General features: G+C 44.2%; 1 protein-coding gene across 1 annotated transcript in view; it reads right to left on the bottom strand.

Moving 5' to 3' along the window:
- PDF1B (peptide deformylase 1B) overlaps nt 1-26,370 on the bottom strand; it is a 117,004-nt gene that overhangs the window by 66,685 nt on the left and 23,949 nt on the right. Inside the window, exons 2-4 of the mRNA XM_086513735.1 lie at nt 2,821-2,959; nt 2,489-2,681; nt 2,309-2,419 (exon numbers count right to left, since the gene is read on the bottom strand). Of these exons, the coding sequence (XP_086369861.1) occupies nt 2,309-2,419; nt 2,489-2,681; nt 2,821-2,959 (443 nt within the window). The remainder of the gene's footprint in view (nt 1-2,308; nt 2,420-2,488; nt 2,682-2,820; nt 2,960-26,370) is intronic.

Here is a 26,370-nt window from a genome sequence, read left to right as displayed (position 1 = left end):
CCCTATGTAATCTGTCTGCATAAGGCTCTAATGGAAGTCCCCTTGGGATGCTCTCGGAAGTGTGCAAAGAAATCCTTATTCATCCTATCCGCTTTGGATATCAATGTCAAGATCGAAGCATAATAGGAGAATTAGGTTTCTTAGTGTAAATGCAACTAAGTGTCTCTCTAGTGCCAACCTCGCACTCACCCAAGAACCCATCTCCTAGAAACTCCTCCAGCTACCGGTGTATGCAACTCAAATGGTTATATAACTCAAGCTCCCTGCGGAATAGGCCTTGTCATTGCTCAGCAGCGGTCTCGTGGCAAGCCTCGGAAGACGCACCGATGCATGTAACCAAATGGGACACGGGATCTGCAATACCAATGCGTGTTCAAACCTCTCGAATCAACTGAGACAATGAAGCATCCTTTAACACCAAGTCAAATATGGGCGACCCTCGTCTGGACATAGAGGAAGTCTCAATTCTCAAATACAAAGAAACTCGGGCATGATCAAAGAGCAAGCCAAATCGAAACTATACCACTATGAGATGTGGCCCAAGCACCCACATAAAATCTATTTAGTCACTCTAGCAGACGACCTGTCTGCCTTCTAAAACCCCACGGAAACTGCAATGACTGTGGAGTGCAAGCCACAAATGAAATATGCCAAGAATATGTACCAGAAACTACAAAAAGGAATCTGCCCCAAGCATCTCTCTCACACAGTGCTACATATGGTAAAGATGAGGTCCGTATGTCTGCACGTTTTAAGAAAATTTAGAAAGTGAAGAATACAAAAGAGATGCTTTTTTTTCGTTTCTTTATGGGTTGTGTGTTTTCTTTTCTCTCTCCTTCCGGAACACACTCTTCCTCTCTCTCGTGATTTCCATGAACTGCCCTCGAACGGAATGGCTCGCAAGTTCTCAGTGGTCTCTACATTATTGAAATCACAACCAACAACCCATGAATCTGCAATACGTAATACATTTACAAGCTGCTGCCAAAACTCAGCTCTCCTAAGCGAAAGTGGGAGCATAGATGCACATCACACCAACCAGGGTATCATCAATCTCGAGATTAGTCCACATCGCTCTACCATGTACTAGAGTACCATGGTCATGTACACAATGGCGCCAACGAGGTCCCACAAAAATGCATACACCAAAGCTAGAATATTGTTGTCCAATTGCAGTTTCCAAAAAGGATCAAAATACCTACGTAACAGCTTGCCACATCTACGATAACTATCTATATGTAACTTGTGCTCTTACAAAAGTAATATATCCACATCTCATCTACAAGAGAGCACAAATCTCTACAAAGCAAATTTTGCTTGGGACCGTTGGTGCTAGTGTGATGCAAGCCATTGACATTCCAAGTGACAATATGTAAATCTATGTGTCAACCAGTGATGAATCTGACACCTCAAAGGCATACATCCACCATGTCAACGGCTACAAGATGAGGATCAATGTTGAGCCCTCTTGATCCCTCGCCAAAGCCATGGAGCAAGAGCTAATGGAAGCGAATCCCCATTATGTGGTAGTGGTCGTAGGAGTTCTCTTGGGGCAAAGGAGCGAGCAGTTATAAACCAAGGGCCAAAGTAGACAGAAGAGCATCCCAGAGTAGAAACTACTGACGACTCCGACCATACTTGCATGGTGTGATGGATCAGGGTAGTATGGTCCACAAACAGAACCAATGGTAAACAGTAGCAGTCCTCTATATGTAGCCACTATATAGCTTTTATGCTCTATGTCAGTCTGTCTGTAGCAATGTATGATGAATGCAGCCTATCCAAGCCTGCAATGTGTGGCGAAGAACAAAATCCATCACTGAAATCTCTGTTCATGTCCGTGTGCGAGTAAAAGGTCGGGAGAAGGAGAGCATGGGGCTCCGTCTACTACCTAGAAGAGAGCGTTCCTTCTGTGCATGCCATAAAATGTAATGTCAAACCAATGATGGACTAGTGCTATCACCAATGTACTCACCTCTAGAAGACGTTATTAAAGCTAGGACCGCTATCTGCAATAGTGGCCCAAGGCGCTAACCTTGTCTACATCCATGATATCACTGCTAAAACCGCTATCTGCAATCGTGGCCAAAGGCGCTAATCTTGTCGACCCCATCTACATCCATGAGTATGCTGCCAACCCATTCATCCATCTCAAGGACTGAAGCTGAAAAGCATGGATTGACTAAAGAAGAAGCCCGTATTTTTGGAAGACATTGTACTTTTGAGACATAAACGCCCCAAAAAACATATATATTACTAGAGTTGAGTGCAACTAAATGACAACTTATTTCAAATACAAGTTCTCGACCTGAAGGTGATCAAACTCATGCTGAAATATCCTTGCTTCGAAACCCTTGAGATGGATATCAAACTTCTTGCCCTTGAGATCTTGTGCTTCAATTTTCACGGAAACTGGCCTCTGCAAATCAAATAAAAGATGAATACTCACAAACCCAACAATATCTGAAATCAAATTGAGTAAACCAACCTCCACGTCTGCTTCTATTTCAGGAAAAGATAGGCATCCCTCAGCAAAAAGGGTGCGCTTGCTTGCATATTTGAATATCTTTGGGTTCGCAAGCACTATTTCCTCTCCTTTCCCTCTCTCACCTTCAGGATTGAACACCATTAACTGCACATTGACACCAACTTGTGGTGCAGATAAACCTACTCCATCAGTCCTAAACAAGAGAACAAAGAAAAGTAAAGTCAATCATAACAACACCGTAGGAAGCGGCAAGACATGATAGGGAAACAAACGACAAGAACATAATACTCGCCTAAGAACTTAAATATTTGAGTCGGTTGACAATGACTTACTCGTACATAACTTCAAACATCTCCTTTGCAAGCTTCTCCAATTTCTCATCAAATACAGTTATTCGCTTGTTTGTAGCTCTCAGCTTAGGGTCCGGGTACAAAGCAATCCTCAAGGGTAGTTCATACTCTAAAGGGCCAGCTGCAAATACAGTAAGAAAAAATCTGAGATAGAGCCTAAGCAGGCCAACATAATCCCACAATTCCTATTACAAGAACCTTAATCTGGCTTGAATTCTTAAGAGAAAAAATTTTGTCTGTTGCGTAGCTCTACCCCATCTTGGAGCAGTTTGTGTGCACCCAGCGCTAACGATGCATGCAACAGAGATGCAGCATACATCAACCAAACTTACTTCAGTAAATGGTATAGATACACTTCAAACCTTGCCCCCTTTATCATACACCTTATCAGCTGGATCTGGGCCAGGTCCATTTACCAAAGGATAAATTGGCTTCAGCTCATATCTATAATGGCAAAGAGTAAAGCACTGGATACTTTCACGTATACAGGTTTGTTGAGTACGCAGATGCTACAGATATTGATGTAAACCAACTTCCGAGGGCCAAATGACCTGGCCCTTGTGAATTAAGGAATTAAATGCCTACTTAGTACTTCAAGAACCGGATCTCCTAGACATATTTGATGTGTCCAGCCTTTTGTTGGTCCATCCTCCAAGATCACAAATACAGTTCATTTCTTCTCCTTATATAATATCCAGGACAACATGAAACTAAACTCATTATATTTTAGCCTTCGAGCACAAACATACAAAGAATGGAATCGAAATCTCTAGGCAATAGAAGTATTTTCTCTTAACTAAGTCATGGGCACTATTTAAGCGGTTGTTCTTTGCATCTGCTCTGCTGGACCAGGCCCTGACTTCAATGCTTATAAGCAGTCCCGTAGTTATCATGTGATCTAATGCACAATGCACATACAGGGTTAGCCAGAGCACTCATTGAGCCTTTACCCTCTTGGTGCTCCCACAACCAATCAGTCATACTCATTCCTCCTGGTGTCCAGCAGTGTTTTGATTTGTCTCCATTTTATCCCGTTTCTTTTCTCCAGTGACTTTCACTTGCCCACTTTCATCATGCGCTTTGACATAGTGTCAGAGTCCGAGTCCAAGTCCAAGCAAAAGAGTCTTAAGAGAGTTCAAAGGCCGACCTCCAGCCTGCGTTGCTGTCCAATGTCAATTTCTGCTATGCACTTTGACATGGTAGAAAACATGCAGGAGAGCCCCCTATATATAGGCCAAATAAAGTGAGAAAACCTTGTGCAGATGACAGCTTTAGCAATGCAGAGGGCGAAAGATGGTGTCCACAACTAGACCTCCTAAGTGTTGGACGTCCCAATTATATCTCATTATAGACCCTTCTAGTTTTTTTGAATGAACCCCAACCTAACTGCATTTTGTCCTCGCTTTTTTTTTACCAAAAGAAAATCTTCAATCAAAATAACATCTCATCTTTAGCAACGCAGAGGGCGAAAGATGGTGTCCACAACTAGACCTCCTCAGTGTTGGACGTCCCAACTATATCTCATTATAGACCCTAGTTTTATTGTATTTGGCCACTTTTCACACAAAATTGAACCCCAACTTTTTTTTGGCCAAGGCAAATCTTCAATTAAAATAACATCTCAAGGGCACAGCTTCAAAACATAATGTACAAAAGCCAATCACCAAACCTATCTAACTACCTTCTCCTCTTCTTTGTTTCCGTCACGTGCACATCTAACCCTATGCACATGTAGACAAGCTAACTCCTACTTCTACAGTTTAGAACAGCCTAGGAAGTGTTATGGCACCCTTGTGAGCCTGCATGCACGACATGCATGCCCAGCACTTTAGATTAGTTGCATACCCTCCGATTGCACATGAGCACATCCAATGTCTGCTAGGTGTAGGCATTGGGGAGTGTTGGCATAGTCTAGCATCAATACCTAAGCCTAGGTAGTATCTACATATGAAGCACCTCTTATCAAAGGTTTATTAAACTTACTCTTAAGTAACATTTAGCCAAGTCGTGGAGTTTTTTAGTGGCTTTGCCCTACCTCACTTGCATTCCATATCAAGGTGACCCAAAGGTCACCACTAGAACCATAAGTCAGTACCCCCACGGGCTTACAACTCCCTCAGAGCATAACCCAGCCCCAGTGCTGGGTTCTTACTCCACAGCAACAACCCCAAATTCTTGGCATTTTTGCACTAGCAGGTCAGCGTTTTCAGCCCTAAAGCCTCCATCAACACCTGCTTCAAGGTGCAGCGGAAGTGAATGTTGAACTTGGCTCAAGATGAGTTCCCCGAACTGTGCTCAACGGTTCCTTTTACTTACGGAAGAGAGAGCCTTCCGTTCCTTTAGTGAGAAGGTGTTGAGACTGAGAGATAGAGAGAGAAGAATACGACACCAGAATGTTGTCAAACCCTCCTCCGAAGACCCCACTCTCTATGGCGAGAGCGGTCTACTTATGATTGCACAAATCTCTACAATGCTTGGACTCGCCGACGATGTCGACGACGATGAGGATGACGACGAGACGGGCTGAAATCTGAAAATGCTAATGGCTGAAATCTGCAAATCTTTATCTGCTGAATTCTGACTCTATGTCGGTCATGATGTCAATGGCGACGATGTGACGACCACGTGCTGAAAACGAAGATGCTGAAATCTGCGTTTCCGGGCTGAAACTATAAACAACACTGGATCGGACCGTGCAGCGAGGATCTGCTGCGGGAAGGTGAGATCTACGAGGCTCGGGGGTTCTACTGCGGGTACTGACTGCTGAAAACTGAAAACGCTGAGTCTAGGGCTGATTTCGTCGCGAAGATCTGCAAAAACGCTGAGGTTGATCTGCAAACCAAGAACGCTAGGGCTGAAAATGGATCCTGCTGCAAACACGTTGTGGATCTGTCGGTGCAAATTACTAACGCTAGTGCTGATCTGTCCTTTGTTGTCGCCAGGCTGATGCAAATGCAAAAACGCTGGCTAATCTGGGTTCTTGTCCAAAAAGGCTAGCTTATCTGCAGTGATGCAAAAACGCTAGAGAATCTTGGGGTCCTGCTAAGAAGTTGCCTGTGAGCAAGTACTCTTGCTGCCTCTTCTGCCAGAAAGTGCTAGCGCTAGGTTCTTTTATATACAAACTTAGCAAAATTGCCGTACCTAGTTTCCAACAAAAGTCACTTAAAAATAACAAGTGAAAAATGTCAAAAATAGGGAAAATAGGTTCTCTGCACTAGAAAATGCTCTTGATGGATTCTCATGGTAATGTTGATGAGCATGATGTGTGCAACCAGAGGATATGCATCTAATCTAAGTGTCTAGACATGCACGGTCTGCGAACAGACTCACAAAAATGCCAGATCACTTCCTATCTAGACTGACTTGACTGAACTGAACCCTGGTTTGCTGTAGCTTGTCCACGGACACATAGGGTTGGATGTGTCACGTGACATCCCCTCCTTTTCAAAGTGAGGTATTGGTACCGAATTGTATGGCGTCGAGGGAAATCGCCAACAGGGTTTGGAATCCTGGAAAGGACTCCTCGCCGGCCCACTCTGATGCGTGGGTCATGCGATACTTGAACTTCATAAAAGTCTGCAATGCCTTCTTCTCTGGGCCGCGCCGAAAGCGACACAAAGTCATCTTCAATGCTTCCACTTCGTCTAGAGTCATGCATCTATCTTCTTCAAGAATCTTCGAGGCTAAAAATTCCCGAAACCACTTCCAACACAAAAACATGAACATACCCATTCCATGTAAAGTGAGTGGAGAAAAAGTAGTCTTCCTCAAAGACTGTGCATGCAATGTAGATGAACAAATAGACGGAGTGCCAAACCGTTCACCACACACACGCAAACAATGAGATCAAATCTTGTGTTTCTGATCTAAATCAATCAACTGTGGTAAATCACAATGAAATGCCGATGCTTAATGCTCAATCCTTCTTGTGCTCTTTCTACGACTGTGTCATGCCAAGGAAGAGACACAGAATCATTTTCTCTCGACTCTCTAGTCTTTTGCACATCTCTCTCATGAAGTAAAAGGAGCCTTGAGTACGCATTGACCACTCATCTTGTCTTTCATTCGCAGAACCTTCACTCACAGTATCATTTTCTCTCCTCTCTCTAGTCTTTTGCACATCTATCTCATGAAGGAAAAGGAACCTTGAGTATGCACTGAGCACTGTCTAGCAATAGAGAAGGGGGGTCCTTGGGTTCGGGACCCCATCCGGTGTTAGTCTTCTTCTCTCTCTATCACGAGCAGAACCTTCTCACACAGTATCATTTTCTCTTGTCTCTCTAGTCTTTTACACCTCTCTCTCATGAAGTAAAAGGAACCTCGAGTATGCACTTCCACTGCACATAACAACTTCTCTCCTACTCTCAGCCTCTAACCTCCTAGATCCTGGCAATACCTCATGTCCCTCCTGCAGCACTCTCTGTTTTCTTTGCTTTGAATGCTCTACCCTCCTAGTGTGTCCTCACTTATTATTGGAAGTCCTATCTGTTGTCTCTCCTCTAGAAACTCTATCCTCCTAGTGTGTCCTCACTTATTATCACCACTCCTCCCTTTTAAGCAATGGTTTATCCTCGAAAACTTTATTTATAGGTTCTAGAATGTGAAGAATCCAAGTTGAGCTCTTCTCAACACAACCCTTAATTTTTTTCCATTTTGAGCACTCCTCAACAAATCCTTCCATTTCAGTAAACATTCTTTGTGAATTGTATTTCACATTACCTTTTCATGTATTGTCTTAAATTCAATGTAGAAGCAATAAAAGGTGACTAACATTATCTAAGCACCTCCAAAAAGATTATTTGTAAGCCATGTCAAAGTGAGCAGTAGAGAAAAGAGATGCGAAAATGCGTGCGCACCACACACACACACACACACACACACAGAGAGAGAGAGAGAGAGAGAGAGAGAGAGAGAGAGAGAGAGAGAGAGAGAGAGAGAGAGAGATTTTATTATCGTCCTCGGAGGTCAAATATGACCTATGGGACCAAAGTTACATGTAATGTAGTATGTGTGTGGCTAATGAGTGATTCTCGATGCTCCAAAATCGTGGTGATGAGAGTCGCAATGGAGAGCCCACACTGTGGCTGGGAGAGGAAAGTGTGTAGATCTAAATCATGACTGAAAATGTGAGGGAAAAGTTCGGATGTGACCAAAAGCTCAGCACTCTAGTAGTGTGTGGTACTCAGACTCTCGAACTTGAAGTGAGCATAATGTGTACACTCGATTTGACTCTTCTCCATTGCCCCAACGCCAAGTGTCGCATCAAAGGGAGTGGGAGCTAAGCCAAATGGCTGCGATAGTGCGTATCACTGACAAGGGGATAGGCTCAAGCATATAAGACTAAGTACGGTTTCCTCTTTCAGCAAAGAACATGGTTTTGTAGTTGGAACTTGGGGGTAATACGGATGCAGTAATGTATGAAGCGTAACCCACCGGATTTCTCCAAATCCACAATACATTGGCATTGTAGAAAAGCTTCATTCACTTAGGAATCTATCACGTGCATATCTAACCCTATGTGTACGTGGACAAGCTGTTCCTACAGCTAGGGTTCGGGTTAGCCTAGGAAGTGTTATGACACCCTTGTGAGCCTGTGCGCAGGCCGTGCATGTCACCAGCCAGTGGCAATTCCATTTTTGTTTATTTTCTCTTTCTTTGGGGAATTTCGTTTGTTTTACCTTTTGGAAACACCCCTATGGAAATCTAACTGCCCTGCATTGCATAGCCAGTGTGGAACTGTTCAGAGAGAGTCCAGGCCTGAGGGCTAAAGAGCACTAAGGTTCGACAAGGACTATGGTTAGCCAAAGTGGGGTCATTGGCCAGCCAAAGCTGAATCCTTTGCTACATAGGCTACATTTCAGTTCTGGGTGTGGCTACAGTGTACAAAGAGGGTCAGATGACCTAGAAGAATGTAACGGCAAAAACTCCTAAATTTTAGGGACTGCTATTTTTGGACGGCAAAACATCTTCGCGTCATTAGGTGCACTTTGACATGGGGATCATTTTGTTACTCTGTGGCCAAGTCAACAGAGACTGCAGGTGAGATATTTTTAGACCCGAGGGTCTAAAGCGGGAAAATGCACAAATGAGTGACACTTGGCACTCTGAGGCCAGTTTATTACTTAAAGAGAAGGCAAAAACGTGATTTTCAGCTGTGAGCTCGTTTTTTAGTGTCGTCACAAGTGGGAGAGCTTCAATGGAGTGCTGGCTTACCCTCTATGTACAGTGAGATGCAGGATGTCATGACCTGCACACCTCTCACTGCTCTCTCTCTCCCCTATTCTTTATGGTTATGCCCCTCTAGTCGGCTCATCAGATTGACCATGTACAGTCTTGTGGTTTGATGCTCTATTGTTGAGGCAAGAGCCTCTCTAAACAGGAACACGAGTAGCTAACTGCTACTCCAAAGCAGGGAAACGAAAGGGTGATAACCTCTCAAGTAAACACACAAAAATCAGCACTGTTTTATTGCTGATTTTGGGCTGTTTTGGGACTGTTTTGGGCTCAGAATCATGCCAGAATCAAGGGACACGTAGTCCAAGGCATTGGGAACAGTGCAGGGACAGTTGACAGCTGAAATTAGGTAAAAAACAGGTCCTAACCAGAAAATACAGCGGTCTGAAATTTACTGTTTTGCAGCCGTATGGATGCCAGATGCATTGGGAACAGTGCCCAATTGTCAGAGAACACTTCTGGGAAGTGTTGGGGCTCAAAACAAGTGAAAAACCAGAAATTCCAGCGAGCTATAATTGCTCTTTTTGAGTTGGAATCAGAGGGTTTATGCCAGTGGAAGTGAGTTCCAGCAGGGGAATTGGTTTCGTGCAAGTTTTGAGGTTGTTATGCTGCTGAAATTTGGCCAAATCAAGTGGTATCTAGTTGGATATAGACAAAGGATTCCCAGAACTCTACTTTGTAAATTTACCCTCTCAAAGTATAAAGAAATACCGAAAGGGGCGCCTATTTAGGGGTCAATCTAGTATCTGACTCGCATACAGATGCATTCTAGCATCTCTATCCCATTCCCCTCTCTTGTGTCATTATAGCACAGGTAGAATAGACGACTAATAATGGGTGAAAGCTAAATCAAGGTTTGAAGTAAAGTCTACCGCCCTTTTTGAAGTTAACAGGCCGGTTACATGGTTCCATCAACGGGATTAAATCACTTTTTCCTCAAAAAGTGAGCCTTGGTCAGTTTTGGGTTAAAGACAGAGAGAGTTTGGGATGACCTTTGAAAACACGGAGAGTTTGAAAGTAGATCGAGTGGATTTACAGTTGAGAAAGGCTACGAGAGTCTTTCTTTGGATACAGGTGAGAAAGGCTACGAGTCTTTCTTTGGATTTACAGGATGGATGGCAACAAGGAAGAGGGTTCCTCTTCAGAGGATAGACAGCCTATTCCAACTGCACATGAAATTGGCGAGAGTTCAGGCCAAGCAGAGAAAGCTTTGCAGGTTGTTACTGTTGTGACCATGTTCAAGCAATTGATGGAGAATCCAAGATTTATGGAGTTCATACAATCTTCATCAATAGCACATCAAGTTCAAGGTAGTTTTTGCATGCCAGGAACAGTGTTTAGGGGTATGCAAGGCATGGTACCCAACCCCATGTATGCAAACATTGGTTTGCACCCAGGATTTCAGGGCACACAAGGTCAGTTTGGGGTGTCACAAGGCAACTTGGGTATGGCTGGTTTTTCAATCCCATCAGTGAATATGGCACCTGGACATCAACATGTTACTGGCCAGGGAGTACAGATGGCTCCCACAGGTGTACCCATTATGCAAACTGTCTCTTTTGACAATTTGGAGTCAATGGATAAGCTAAAGCCATATAAAAAAGATGATCAATGAGTCCATTGACACATTCAATGGCTTTGATGAGAGGACAAAGGTTTTCGCTTTCCTCGAACAGTTTGACAAAGCATTTGTTGGAAGAAGCATTTAAAGTCAGGAAAGCTGCCACTTTTCTGGAAAAAAATGCAAGTCAGTGGTGGAATACACTGTCGTTACAAGGACAGACTTCCACTTGGAATGATTTCATACAGGTACCGAATTAGCTAAAGGATAATTCAAAACAGGTACAGGATGATTTAACAAGATTTCTTGCGAGAAATCTCGTGTAAATCAAAGGGCAAGTAGTCCTACTGATGCAGAAGATCAAAGGCTACGAATTGGTGCGACTGGCACGCAAAACAGAGCCCGAAAGATGCCTGAGAGTTGGAAGATTCAGAATGCGTTTCACGTGAGTCTTCTCAGACCCTATGTGGGTGATGTGCCAGAAGATATGCCAACTGAAGATCAGCCGGAAGTCAAGGAACTTGACGAGATCTTGGTCCCACAACAAATTTTGGCACATAAAGAAAGAAAAGAAAAGGCAAGGTTGCAATGTGCTGTTTGGTAAAGTTCAAAAGCTATTCACCTGTGGATGTCAAATGGATGGAAAAAAGTGAACTTGCAGAGTCACTAAAAGTATGGGAACTTAAAACCTTGGTTTGCAACCTACCTTGACCCCTTGAGATTCAGAGCTACATGGATTGTCAGTGTGACAATGGCTTCTGAAAGAAATGATGTACATGTTAATTATAGTGAGCTCAAATGAAGTGCATGTTACATGAATATTAGAGCTGTACAGATTGTCCGTTTGGCAATTGCTCTTATGGAATGTCCAAAAGTTTGTTTAGTGCTATAGAAGTGAGTATTTCTTGTCAGTTTGTCAAGGGTACAGCAATTATTTCTATTGAAGAGTACATGTGTAACTACATTCTTAAACTGTCGGTTTGGGTATGCTCGAAAGGTTACTAAATCCAACGTGTACTAAAAGACAGTGGCAAAATGTGACGCTTCCATTTTGTCATTGGAAAGTTATGGACTCAAAGCAATGGCAGAGTGTGACGCTTCAACTATGTCATTGGGACAGGGTTCACACGCAGGCAATCCATGTGTCGACGAGGTGTTGACTGTGAGCATGTATGTGTCGTACATGTGTCGTACATGTGTCGACACGGTGTCCGGACACCCCAGTGCTGACTGTAAGCATGTACGACATAGGTGCAAACGAGGATGTTTGAGATTTCAAGAGGGGGGTAACCGGCCTGTTAACTTCAAAAAGGGCGATAGACTTTACTTCAAACCTTGATTTAGCTTTCACCCATTATTAGTCGTCTATTCTACCTGTGCTATAATGACACAAGAGAGGGGAATGGGATACAGATGCAAGAATGCATCTGTATGCGAGTCAGACACTAGATTGGCCCCTAAATAGGCGCCCCTTTCGGTATTTCTTTATACTTTGAGAGGGTAAATTGACAAAGTAGAGTCCTGGGAATCCTTTGTCTATATCCAACTAGATACCACTTGATTTGGCCACATTTCAGCAACATAACAGCCCCAAAACTTGCGCGAAACCAATTCCCCTGCTGGAACTCACTTCCACTGGCATAAACCCTCTGATTCCAACTCAAAAAGAGCAATTACAGCTCGCTGGAATTTTTGGTTTTTCACTTGTTTTGAGCCCCAACACTTCCCAGAAGTGTTCTCTGACAATTGGGCACTGTTCCCAATGCATCTGGCATCCATACGGCTGCAAAACAGTAAATTTCAGACCGCTGTATTTTCTGGTTAGGACCTGTTCTTTACCTAATTTCAGCTGTCAACTGTCCCTGCACTGTTCCCAATGCCTTGGACTACGTGCCCCTTGATTCTGGCATGATTCCGAGCCCAAAACAGTCCCAAAACAGCAGTAAAACAGTGCTGATTTTTGTGTGTTTACTTGAGAGGTTATCACCCTCTCGTTTCCCTGCTTTGGAGTAGCAGTTAGCTACTCGTGTTCCTGTTCAGAGAGGCTCTTGCCTCAGCAATAGAGCATCAAACCACAAGACTGTACATGGTCAATCTGATGAGCCCACTAGAGGGGCATAACCATAAAGAATAGGAGAGAGAGAGAGCAGTGAGAGGTGTGCAGGTCATGACGTCCTGCACCTCACTGTACATAGAGGGTAAGCCAGCACTCCATTGAAGCTCTCCCACCTGTGACAGCACTCAAAAATGAGCTCACAGCTGAAAATCACGTTTTTGCCTTCTCTTTAAGTAGTAAACTGGCCTCAGAGTGCCAAGTGTCACTCATTTGTGCATTTTCCCGCTTTAGACCCTCGGGTCTAAAAGTATCTCACCTGCAGCCTCTGTTGACTTGGCCACAGAGTAACAAAATGATCCCCATGTCAAACTGCACCTAATGACGCGAAGACGTTTTGCCGTCCAAAAATAGCAGTCCCTAAAATTTAGGAGTTTTTGCCGTTACATTCTTCTAGGTCATCTGACCCTCTTTGTACACTGCAGCCACACCCAGAACTGAAATGTAGCCTATGTAGCAAAGGATTCCGCTTTGGCTGGCCAATGACCCCACTTTGGCTAACCATAGTCCTTGTCCAACCTTAGTGCTCTTTAGCCCTCAGGCCTAGACTCTCTCTGTACAGTTCCACACTGGCTATGCAATGCAGGGCAGTTAGATTTCCAGAAAGGTGTTTCCAAAAGGTAAAACAAACGAAATTCCCCAAAGAAAGAGAAAATAAACAAAAATGGAATTGCCACTGGCTGGTGACAGTGCATGTCCAGGCACTTAGAATAGTTGCATATCCTCTGATTGCACGCAGTAAGATCATTAGCATGACATTCAGTACCCATCATGAGCATTTTCCAGAGCATAGAACCCTTTTTGCCAAAGTGCACATTTTTCACTTATTTATTAATAAATGACTTTTGTTAGAAACATAGGTAGGGCAAATTGCTAAGGAATTATAAAGAAACCCAATGGACACTTAATAGAAGCAAAAGAAGCAAGGATACAAGGAGGAAGGTACCCAGCAGTCAGGCAGCACCTCAGGAGCCCTAGCGTTTTCTCAAGAAGAAAAAACCACCATTTTCAGCCTCAAGAAATCAGCGTTTTCAGCTACTACCACTACCGTTTTCAGTTTTCAACCTTAGCCTCGCGAGAACCGCTCCCACCCGGTTGCAGATCCTCGCTAGATTCCCCATCTAGCACCAGCCTAGTGTTTTCAGATTTCAGCCAGATCAGCCAGCGTTTTTGCACTTCAGCCCTAGCCCGGCGAAGCGGTTGCAGATCCAAGCCGCAATACCGCCACAGCAGCAGATCCCCAGCAGAGCATCTAGCGTTTTCAGTTTTCAGCGTTGACGATGTCGTCATCGACACCATCGTCGTCATCGACATCGTCATCGTCATCGCAGATCCCTATCTTGACGACAACACCTTCGTCGCCATCGTCGCAAAACCCGGACTTGACGACGACACCATCGTCGTCATCGTCATAGTCTCAATCGTCGTCGTCGATATTGTCATCATCAAGTTTACAACATCTACACCATTGTACCACATTTGTGCAATCTATAGCATAGACCTCTCTCGCTATAGAGAGGGGGGCCCTTGGAGGGGGGTTTGAGAACCATCTAGTGTCGTATTCTTCTCTCTCTCTCTCTCTCTCTCTCTCTCTCTCTCTCTCTCTCTCTCAGCACTTTCATTCATAGTAGCATTCACTTTGTTTGTGATCATTGTACTTGCACTCTCTCTCTAAGAACGGAAGGCTCTCCCTTCCGTAAGTAAAAGGAACCCTTGAGCACAGTTCGGACCACTCATCCTAAGCACTACATTCACTTCCGCTGTAAGGATTCTCGGTACTAATCCTTATTAAGTACTTAAACTCATGATTAAGACTTAAGAAACTTGAACTGAACTCAGAAACAAGACTCAGAAGACTCTGTGTTTGATTGAATGAATGACTGCTTGAAACTGAGTACAATAGGCTCCTTATATAGGAGACGCATGCAAGACACGTCTCATGGTGAAGAGGCACGACTTTAGACGTAAAGACACATCCTTTCAACGAAGAGCTGCAACCATTGGGCGAAGAGTCGCACCCGTAGAGCGAAGGGTGGGGACCAATCGTCGAAGGAGTGTGGCTTTTGGCGAAGAGAGACGTCTTTTGGGCAAAGGGGTGTGACCATCCAAGCGTAGGTGAAACGAACGAGGAGGGAGGATCTCCCGGCCACACAGACCGCCTACAGATACGCGTCGGACAAACCACCCGACCATAGCCACCATCCGGCAGCTCCCCCATGCTGGGGCCAGCGTCCGAGGACGTAGGCGTGCACCTGTAAGACCGGGCGTCCCATACCACCCGGCCTCACCTCCTCAATGTGACCTCGCGGACTCCTAGCCTCGCGGGCTAACCACTGGCACTCTGCCAGTGGGGTCGATAACTGTAAATGAGGCCTTGGCCTCCCTTTTATAATAATGGCCGGCCACACTGGCCGTGTTCACACTACATCCGCCCGGACACTGGAGGCCCATCCCGACGGCATCTGGGCTAGATCCCCTCTCCTGTGAGCGAGACATAACATACTTCCCCCCTTAAGAACCATTGATGTCCTCATCAATGAAGTGGGGATATTGAGCCTTCAAAGCTCTAATAGGTTCCCAAGTAGCAAACCTTTCAGATTGACCCTTCCATTTAGTTAAGTACTCGTCATAAGCCTTTTGGCGAGAATGACGGGTACGATGATCCAAAACTGCTTCTGGTTCTCGAGGAATATACTCAGTTTGCATATCTTGCCATACATTTTCCTCGATAGGCACGACAACATCAGCTTCGCCCAATTTCACTCTAAGGCGGCTGACATGAAACACTGGATGTACACTAACATCCGAAGGAAGAGCCACTTTGTAGGCAACTTGGCCAATTTTCTTTGTGATCAAGATTGGACCACAACATCGAGCTGAAAGCTTATAGTGCTGTCCTGTGCGCATAGTCTTGGAATCCTTGGGTATCTTCAGATAAACCCATTGTCCCACATCTAGAGTCCTTGGAGACCTCTTTTGATTAGCATAAGTAGTGACTCGATCACGAGCCGTTCTTATGCTATCCTTGGCCAATTCGAGCATTTCCTGCATGTCATATAGGAAATCACGAGCTTGGCGTTCCTTGACTTTCTCTAAGCCAATAGCAATTGGGGATTTAGGCTCGAATCCATACATCAGCATGAATGGGCTAAATCCAGTAGCAGAATGCTTGCTACTATTATAGGCAAACTCTAACTATGGGAGATACCTTTCCCAATCAGATTGCCTGTGAGAGACATAGGCTCTCAACATGTCTTCTAACGTCTGATTCATCCTCTCAATTTGTCCGTCGGACTCAAGATGGTCATAAGACAACATACTCAACTTCGTCTGAAGATGAGCAAAGACATCTCGCCAAAATCGGACAGTGAACTTAGTATCTCGATCACTGACGATATCTTCTGGGAGACCATACAGCTTATAAAGCTGATCGACAAATAAAACCGCCAACTCGTGGCTTTTTACTGTCAACTTCGTTAGTATAAACTTCGCCATTTTTGTGAGTCTATCGACCACAACCCAAATAGCGTCCTTGCCTCGACTAGTATTTGGCAAACCAACGATGAAGTCCATGGAAATACTTTGCCAGTTGGCATCTGGGATTTCCAATGGATGTAGCAGGCCAGCTTTCCTAAGGCGCTCTGCCTTATTGACTTGACACTAAGCGCATCTCTTCACATAGCTCTCTATGTAAAAGCGCATTCTTGGCCAATAGAAATATCGCTTGACCAAAGCCAAAGTTCTTTGGATGCGTGGGTGCCCAACGCTAGGAACATCGTGGCATTCGCACAAAATCTTTTGTCGAATCTCATCGATTTCCGGCACGCAGACTTTACCATTTCTAAACAATAGTCCATCTCTAATGGAATATTGTCGCTGTCTCATCTCTCCAGCAAGACTCACTTGGGTCTCCGGACCACCCAAGCCTGTATGCGAGTCATGCCCCGCTTCGACCTCGTTCCATATCTTGCCAAAATGGCCATCGGAACGACATAGCCCTCGGAGAGAGAGATAGAAATCCATCGAAATTTCAGCCATAGACAAAGCATTGACCTCAGGAATCCTACTGAGCGCATCGGCAACTCGATTGCTAGATCCCTTTCTATAACGGATCTCAAAGTCAAAACTCTTGTATAAGCTCCATCCATCTAGCCTTCCGGCCTCTGAGATCACCCTGAGCACAGATATAGCGCAATGTCCTCGGTTTTACTAAACCGATAGGGTTGCTTTGAGAAGGGCTGACTACCGGCCACCGACTCAATGCCATGATCTACTCCTCTCGAAGGCGGCAAGCCAGGAGGTAGATCATCAGGAAAAACATCCTTGAAATCAGTCATGATTTCTCGGATAAGATTGGATTCGTCGGAATCCCCAAGTTCAACAGAAGAACATGAAACATTTTTACGAAATTCAGTGACAGAAGTACCAAGCACTAATGAATCAAACCAAGCAGAGGGTGCACATTGATAAAAGTCAACATCAGAAGACTTTATTTCTTTATACATTTCCAAAGCAGTAACAACTGGTATTGCAAAACCATTATTTACAGACTTCTGACTACAAAGTGACACAGATACATGAGGCATGTTCTGCTTAACAAAAACAAGAGAGTGATGTACATAGTCTATATACAATGAGTCTTGTTTATAATAAAACCATGGAGTTCCTAAAATAACATCTGCTCTGTCCAGGCGCATGATGTGGAAATCTAGGTTCTCTTTGTAATCAGCCAGCTCGACAAGTCTGGAACCATCCGATTCTATACATCCGTATTTACGCCAAGAGCCATCTTCACGCGATACTCATGGTCACTGTCCTGCGTCCGCAGGTTCAGTTTCTGCACCAATTTTGCATCCACAAAATTGTGTGAGCTTCCATTATCAAGAAGTACGGTCACGTCGTGACCATTGATCTTCCCGAGGAAACGAAGATGATCGTGCTTATCAAACACTTTGGTGCTAAAAGTACAGTTAGTGCATGAACTATGCGCTAAGTGATAGATTTCAACTTGAACAACATCATAGTTACCTGAGATCTCGTGGATCTGAACCGAAGGACGGCCTTGCGGTTTCTGCATCTTTTTCTTTTTAGGGCAATCCTTGATTTGGTGACCCGTCTAGCCACATCCGAAGCAAGCCCCCTTCTTCACTGCATAAGCAAACTGAAGCGTTTCTGGCTTCCTTCTTTTCCTGAGAAGATCTCGGCAGTGATTTAAACTTATGCTGGAAGCGGGGTCCCTTCCTCGAAGCACCCTCACCGGATTGATGGTCTGCCGTTCTTTTCTTCTCATAATTCGCTCCATTTATTAAATGGAACGTCCTGGCCTTGGCCACTGCATCCTCGACATCAGTCGGGCCCGAGGAAGCGACCCTCACCGGATTGATGGTCTGCCGTTCTTTTCTTCTCATAATTCGCTCCATTTATTAAATGGAACGTCCTGGCCTTGGCCACTGCATCCTCGACATCAGTCGGGCCTTTGTCCTTGATTAAGGCCCAATGGTAATCTTCATGTAACCCCAGTAAGTACATGTGCACGGCATGCATGGAATCCACCTTGTAGAAGGTGAGCGCCTCTTTGAAAGCTGTCATATACTTATCAAAAGACAGGGTTTTCATCGAAAGACTCTGCAATTTGGCATAGGCTTTCAAAGGGTTCATTTTGGCGAAATCCCTCCTGAATTTCACATAAAAATCAGCCCACGTCGTAGGCTTTTCTGTCATGTCACGCCACCAGGTAAGCGTCTTACTACGCAGATAAAGAGGAATCGTCTGAATCCTCCGTTCATCATGCTCCCCATGGAGATCAAAGTATGTGGTCCACTGGTGCAGCCAGTTATTTACAGCCAATTCCGTACACTCCTCTTCACTTGAGAAATTTATAGTTTTATACGGAATTGTGGCAGTCGGACCACCCTGCGAACGCCCAAAAGCAGCAATCTGCGTCCACAAATGCTGGAGATGGGTTTCGCCCTCGGAAATACGCGCAATCATCGACTGAGCCATATTTTCGAGAATAGAGAGACGGGAACTGAGCCCCTGTACGACCCCTTCGAGAGAGGCCAAGCGAAGGTTCGTCTGAGCATTCACGTTTTCCAGAGCGGTAACACGCTGGTCGAAACTTTGGAAAGTGCTTGTAATCCATGTGTAGAGAGCGTGCGTAAATAGAATTTGGATGTTACCTGGACGCTGCACATCTGAGCTGGAGGAATCCATGGCGAAGTGCGTGAAAAAACTGGAAAATTCACGCGAAACCGAGCCTTTTCTGCACTTTTCAGTCGCGAAAAGTTGAAGTTGCGAAGAGCTCTACGCGTCGGCGTGAGCGTCGGAACGCGAGCAGGTGATGGCGGGAGCGCAGGAGCGCGAGCAGGTGAGAGAGGGTAGACTCGAGAGAGGAGCAGAAGAGGGAAAATGAAATTCTCTGTAACTTACAAAGCTCTGTAAGTGAGTTTTTAAGAAATGACAGGTTTCATACCTTTGTTTTTAAAAAACTAAAGTATCCTGGGCACCCTTAAAAAAAAAGGGTTAATTTATTAAACAAAAGATGGCGTTAAAACTTAACTCAAGGCAAAAAATCTGCCAGCGTAAACAAAAACCAGCGAAGGCCTCAAGATATGCCGATGCGTGGAGAGAGAGGGTGGGCGCTGGTGCAATTGGGAGGCTTGCGAACGCTCGTGCCCCACACACGACAAGCTTAAAAAAAAACCCACGCTGGTTCCATGCTGGAACCTCATGCTGCCTCTCCCCTCCAACTTAGAAAAAAAAACAGCAGCGCTGTACTCACAGGAGAGAGGTACTCTCTCTCTCTCTCTCTCTCTCTCTCTCTCTCTCTCTCTCTGTGTGTGTGTGCAGCAGTACACAGAGAGGGAGTTTGCTGAATTTTATGCCCAAAAGCAAATTAAACAGCAATGGAGTGATTTTCATCCAAAACCACATGAAAAAATCAGCAAATCTTGTATTCTACTGCAATAAAACACAAGAAGTCAGTAAAATTGCTGATTTTAAACACTCCAACTGATTAAAGACATTGATTCTTATCCAAAATCAGTAAAGTAAGCATTAAATTTCACCTGTACACATGCTCATGAGAAGAGAATAATCAATTAAGCAGTTAATTACTAAAAATTATGCGAACTCGAGGTTCCCCAACTCGAATCGATCCGTAGGTGTGCACACAGTCCTTCGTGCAACCAAGCCGGCTATGATACCATGAAACGAACGAGGAGGGAGGATCTCTCGGCCACACGGACCGCCTACAGATACGCGTCGGACGAACCACCCGACCATAGCCACCATCCGGCAGCTCCCCCGTGCTAGGGCCAGCGTCGAAAGACGTAGGCGTGCACCTGTAAGACCGGGCGTCCCATACCACCCAGCCTCACCTCCTCGATGTGACCTCGTGCACTCCTAGCCTCGCGGGCTAACCACTGGCACTCTGCCAGTGGGATCGATAACTGTAAATGAGGCCTTGGCCTCCCTTTTATAATAATGGCCGGCCACACTAACCGTGTTCACACTACGTCCACCCGGACACTGGACGCCCATCCCGACGGCATCTGGGCTAGATCCTCTCCTGTGAGCGGGACATAACAGTAGGGGTCCTCCTTGGCATGGCACTTCGTGTATCTACAACTAGGAGTGTGTAATGGAATTTGCCTATTCAATTTGAGAATAGCGGAATTTAATGAGAGTACTTTCAAGAAATGATTTTGTGAGCATAGCGGGTAGACATAATTGAAGATAGCAACATAATCATAGCAATTAGTTAACTTGGCATAGACAATACTTTTGCAAGAGAGAGAGTTTAGAGAACATGACAACAATTGAGGACCGGATTTATGTGGAGCCGGTCCCCCCCTCCAATAGGCATTTGTATTATGATTTCTCCCATAAAGAGAGACTTGTTACAATACAGTCTTTGTGTTCCTTGTGACCTAGGTGATGCCATGAAGATGGAAGGCTTCATGCACCACAAACATAACATAAACTTGAAGAAAGCTTTAACTATCCCAAGCCTCAGTCCCAAGACCTCAAACACCTTCAAAGGTGGAGAGAGCTAGCAGGGAATGAGGGTAGGGAAGAGGAAGAAGAAACATTTCGTAGGAGAAAGAATTAGTTCCTCACTTATCATACTCTTGTTGCTAGCATACATAATAGCATAGTAATGAAGAAGAAGGAGATGGCAAGCTTAAGCATTGAAGCATGGCTCTTGGTTGGATTTGCACTCCATAGCCAAGAGTGTTGGTGTAGGCTCTCAACCTCTACTTGCTTGGAGAGGGAGCTCTTGCACTTTGCATATCACACAATGAGAGTGCTTGTGAGTGTGTGTGGGTGAGTATACCCCCTAGGCACCCCCCTAGCTTGCTTGGGTCGACCCCCCCTTGTAGCTCATGCCTGAAGCTCATTGGACCCCTCCAAGCCTAGCCAATCACAAGCAGGAGCCATTACAAGCAACATGGGTAGCCTTGGGACCCCTTTCCCCTTTGAGAGAGAGGACTTGATAAATGCTAAAACAATTAGATAATTCATGTAATTTATCATTGGACCCCTTTGAAGCCTAGCCAATAGGCTTCAAGCAACACATGAAGGTAACATGGGTAGGGGCCTGACATGTGTCCTTGCTGCCTCTTCAAGATGGGCTTCCCTTGTGTGTGTGAGTGGGTGTTCTCTCTCTAGGCCCTAGGAAAAGGGCTCGCCCCCCCTCTTGTAGGAATGCTTTTGACTTTTAGGTGATCAAGCACCTTACTCACCAAGCATGACAAAGCACTTGAACTAGGGGGGGTTCCCACAAGCATCTCAGGCAAGCTTCTCAAGGCACCTCAAGTACTTTAATCATGCAGCAAGTCAAGCACCTCAAGCATGGAGCCAGTCAAGCACCTCAAGCATCTTAATCAAGCACCTCAAGCATGAAAAACACCTCAAGCATGACAAACACCTCAAGCAGGACAAGCACCTCGAGCTTGGGCCGGGTTCCCACCTCAAGCTCAGTCCTAGCTTACTTAAGGTCAAAAGGACTTTTACACACATTTATTGGAGGTCTTCAATGAAGCTAACCCTAAGGTCTTATGCTCCATTGGTTAGCCTTGCTCTTTGATAGACCATCTCCCTTTTGGGCCCCTTTACATTGGCCCCGTGTTGAGATAGATCTAAAAGCACATACCATATCTTAACACTTGTTCCCGTTTATTCTCCCATATTAAGTGATCAATTTAATATGAGAAAATCATTTGGGTTAGTTAGATATTAGATTTTATGACATTACCTCTCTCTTGAAATCATAGTCGTCCTCGACTATGAGGTAGAAGAGAAAGTCTTAGTCATTAGTCAATCGTACTTAGCGGGTAAAGGATCCCTTTTTACCCTACGACATCTTTCCAAGATGGATGACTAATCCATTTGGTGCTTGGGAGACATAGCTGCCGCAAGCATGTCTGCTCTTTAGTCCATTTCATTCTCCCAAAGTAGAGTGACAAATTCTACTTGGTGTTTGAGAGACGTCGTCATCACAAACATGATTCTAAGCATGCATACTAGTTAAATTTGTGCACAATTAAAAAGAGGACTAGTCATATAAGACAAAAACATGAGTTATTTAAAAGAAATTTGTACATTTGCTTACTCTAATGTAGCATTGTAAGCATTGATAAGGTTCATACTATCCTTAAGTTGTACTCCTTGCATCCATTTAGCATCTTCAAAAGGATAATTTTTGAACTTAATAAGATACCGTCGGATAATCTTACCATGTCGTAGTACCTTGTCTTCATGCCGAAGGATAGCTTCGGGTTGTAGCACCTCTTCTTGGTCTTCAACTTCGGGAGGGTCTTCAATAATTGGTTCAATTGGTGGCTCTCCTTTGTAGGGCTTAAGTAAGCTTACATGAAAGGCATTGTGTATAAGCCAATGGTTGGGCAACTTGAGTTGATAAGCCGTCTCATTGATAGGCTTCAAGATTTGGAAAGGACCATAGTATCTTTTTGCTAGTTTAGCATAATACTTTTGATGGCCCGTAGGATTTTTGTCCGTCGTTTGCCTTAATCGAGCCTTAGGAAACTTGAGTAAAACCCAATCATTTTCTTTGAACATTAAGGCTCTTCTGTGCTTATCAGCAGCAGCTTTTTGCCTTTGTTGAGAGATGGCTATAGCCTCCCTAATCTTTTGAAAAGATTCTTGTAGGTCACGGCTATACTCATCGGCGGCGAAGATCTTCCCATGTACTTTCAGTAGCAAGGGACTTTTAGGTCTTCCTTCTATGATCTCGAAAGGTGCTTTGCCCGTAGAAGTATGTACAGTATTATTGTAGGCATACTCTACTAGCGGTAAATACTTTTCCCATTGTGAGCGTTGATCTACTTCGGTAACATAAGTCTTGAGTAGATCGAGTATCGTAAGATTGGCTATCTCACTTTGGCCATCCGTTTGTGGGTGATAGGCCGAAGAGAAATTCAATCTTGTTCCTAGATTTTCAAAGAGACCTTTCCAGAAATTACTGGTCATTCTAGGATCTCTATCTGACACGATGGATGTGGGTAATCCATGGTGTTTGAAAATCTGAGATATGAAGAGAGTTGCCATTTGATGTGCCTTAATAGTCTTTTTGACAGGAATAAAATGTGCTTGCTTGCTAAACCTGTCGACTATTGTCCATATTCCTGTATTCCCATGGATAGACTTGGGTAATCCAAAGATGAAATCCATGGATATACTCTCCCATGGTGAATTTGGAATAGGCAATGGCTGGAGTAATCCAGGTTGCTTCCCTCTATCATACTTGGTCTTTTGGCATACTACACATTTTGAAACATACTCTTGTATGTCCACTTTCATGGTAGGCCAATAGAAATACGTCTCTACTCCTCGGAGAGTAGGTTGAATACCTCTATGCCCTGCATATGGAGGAGCATGGGATTCATACATAACCTTCTCACGAAGGGAATGGGTAACACAGAGCCTATTGCCGTGGAGAAGATAACCATCCTGCAAGGTGAATGGTTCCTCTTTCTTCCCCAAAGCAAGGGCTGACATTATGTCTCTAAAGTCAGGGTCAGTAGCATACTCATCTATCATAGAGGATAGATCATTGTGAGTAGCTATAGACACCGCATTAACTTTTGGTCGTCGTGAAAGTGCATCGGCAACTTGATTGTGCTTACCAGCTATGTGAGCAATATGGAAATTAAATTGCGAAAGAAAATTTGCCCACCTCATTTGTTTGTCGGAAAGCTTGGTTTGCGTCATGAAATACTTGAGACTTTGGTGGTCGGTTCGTAGGATAAATGGAGTCCCCAATAGGTAGTGCTTCCATGTGTCTATGGCATGTAGAACAGCTAAAAGCTCTTTCTCATAAATGCCCAAGACTCGTTCATCACCATTGAGCCTTCGGCTCTCATATGCTATGGCATGCCCTTCTTGAAGCAAAACCGCTCCAAGGCAATCACCACAAGCATCACATTGGACCTCAAATGGCTTTGAGAGATCCGGAAGCACGAGGACTGGTTGGGAAGTAAGCTTCTCTTTGAGTTTTTCAAAAGCATTTTGCTCCTTAACAGTCCATACAAACTTAACGTTCTTCTTGGTTAAGTCGTGTAGTGGTCCTGCTACTTGAGAGAATTTTGCTATGAAGCGTCTATAGTATGCACACATACCAATAAAGCTTCTTAGCTCATGTAGATTCCTTGGGTTAGGCCATGATTTTATTACCTCTAACTTTGATGGATCCATACGAATACCATCGTGAGAGATAATATGGCCTAGATATTGAATCTCTTGAAGGAAGAATTCACTTTTCTTTTGGTTGAGAAAAAGTTTGTTCTCCCTCAAGGCTTGAAAAATCACTTGGAGATGTTGCTTATGTTCCTCCAAAGACTTGGAGTAGATGATGATATCATCGAAGAACACTCCAGTGAATTTTCGACATGGTCTAAAAATTTTCTCCATCAAACGATTGAACGTAGCTGGTGCATTAGTCAAGCCAAAAGACATGACTAGATATTCATAAAGACCAAATGTTGTGTGAAACGCTGTCTTTAAGATATCCTCATCCACTATCCTTATTTGATGATAGCCACTCTTAAGGTCAATCCTACTGAAGTAGGTAGAGCCTTGTAGCTTATCAAACAGATCTTCTACCCGAGGTACGGGAAATCTGTTTTTGATAGTGATATGGTTTAGTGCTCGATAGTCCACACACATACGGTATGTACCATCTTTCTTTTGCACTAAAAGGACTGGAGAACAAAAGGGAGAGGAACTAGGCCTCACCATCCCTTTGTCTACCAGCTCTTGTACTTGCCTCATGATCTCCTCTTGTTGAGCTTGTGAGACTCGATAAGGAGGTTTGTTAGGCGGTGAGCTTCCTGGAAGGAGCTCAATACGATGGTCATCATCCCCTCGTTTTGGAGGTAGGTCCATAGGGATATCATCGTTGAACACATCTTGGAATCCTTTTAGAAAAGTAAACAAGTCTAACTCTTCTTGATTCCTATCATTTTCATTTGATGAAACATTATTAGCTTTTAGAGACTCTTTGACATAAATCATGTACGCAGAAACTGAGCTCTTCATTGATTTATCAAAAGAAAGAGGATTTACAAGTGGAATAGTGCGACCACGCTCACTAGCATCTATATACATGTTCTTTCCCCTGTAGGTGAAGTAAATTCTCCTTTCAGGGAACTTCATGTTGGCAGCCATGCGATCAAACCATGGTGCCCCTAGGATAACATCCTGATGTTGGAGGGGAGAGATGAAGAAGTCTTCTTTGTCGACATAGCTTTGGACATGAAGCCTCAACTTCCCAATCAAGGGAGTAACGGAGGCTTGTTGTCCCTTGAAAGCTGCATCAGCTGTTACTATATCTCCCATCTCAAAAGCTTGAATGCCCAACTTGGTGGCCAACTCTATTGATATGAAATTGAGAGTAGAGCCAGGGTCAAACAAGATGAAGGCATCATGCTCTCTTACCTTTCCCCATGCATAGGAGAGTGATGATCCTTTGCAATGAGCATCCTCTTTTGGAGCTTCGATGGTGGAAGCCCTAGGAGTCTCATTGCGAGTATTCTTCTTGGGGCAAGAACGATAGCCATGTCCTTGCTCCCCACACTTGAAACACTTATGGTCCTTGCGAAAAGCTTCAAGCTCTTCAGGAGAGAGTTTGTTTTTACCTTTGTAAACTCCCTTCTCCTTGGACCGATTGTTGTTGTTGTTGTTGGAAGTGCCTTGGGAATTATTTTGAGCATTGGATTTCCCCTTTGCATCATTTTTATCTTTGTTTTCCATGGGCTTGACATTACGTCTAGCCCCTTGATGGAAATTGATGCGTGAAGCAACCATGGTGTGGTGGATTACTTCGGTAATAGTACCGGGCCGTTGAGAGTTGATATATTCGGCCATCTCTTCAGGTAATCCCGCACAGAATTGTTGTCTTTGCTCGGCAAAGTCTATCTTTTGAAAGACAGTAGCTTTGAGATGTAAATCCCAAAACTTATCTACATACTTGTTGATAGACTCATGAGAGAGGAGCTTCAAGCCGCGCCATTCGGTAAGAACTTTATCTTTAGTATCGCTTGGAAGAAATTGCTTCATGATGGAAACTCGTAGAGTTTTCCATGTCTTTGGGGCTTCTCCA

This window comes from Adiantum capillus-veneris, chromosome 1, assembly GCF_014529385.1.
Source record: "Adiantum capillus-veneris isolate H3 chromosome 1, ASM1452938v2, whole genome shotgun sequence".
NCBI classification, from domain to species: Eukaryota; Viridiplantae; Streptophyta; class Polypodiopsida; order Polypodiales; family Pteridaceae; genus Adiantum; species Adiantum capillus-veneris.
This window is presented reverse-complemented; position numbering and strand designations above follow the sequence as displayed.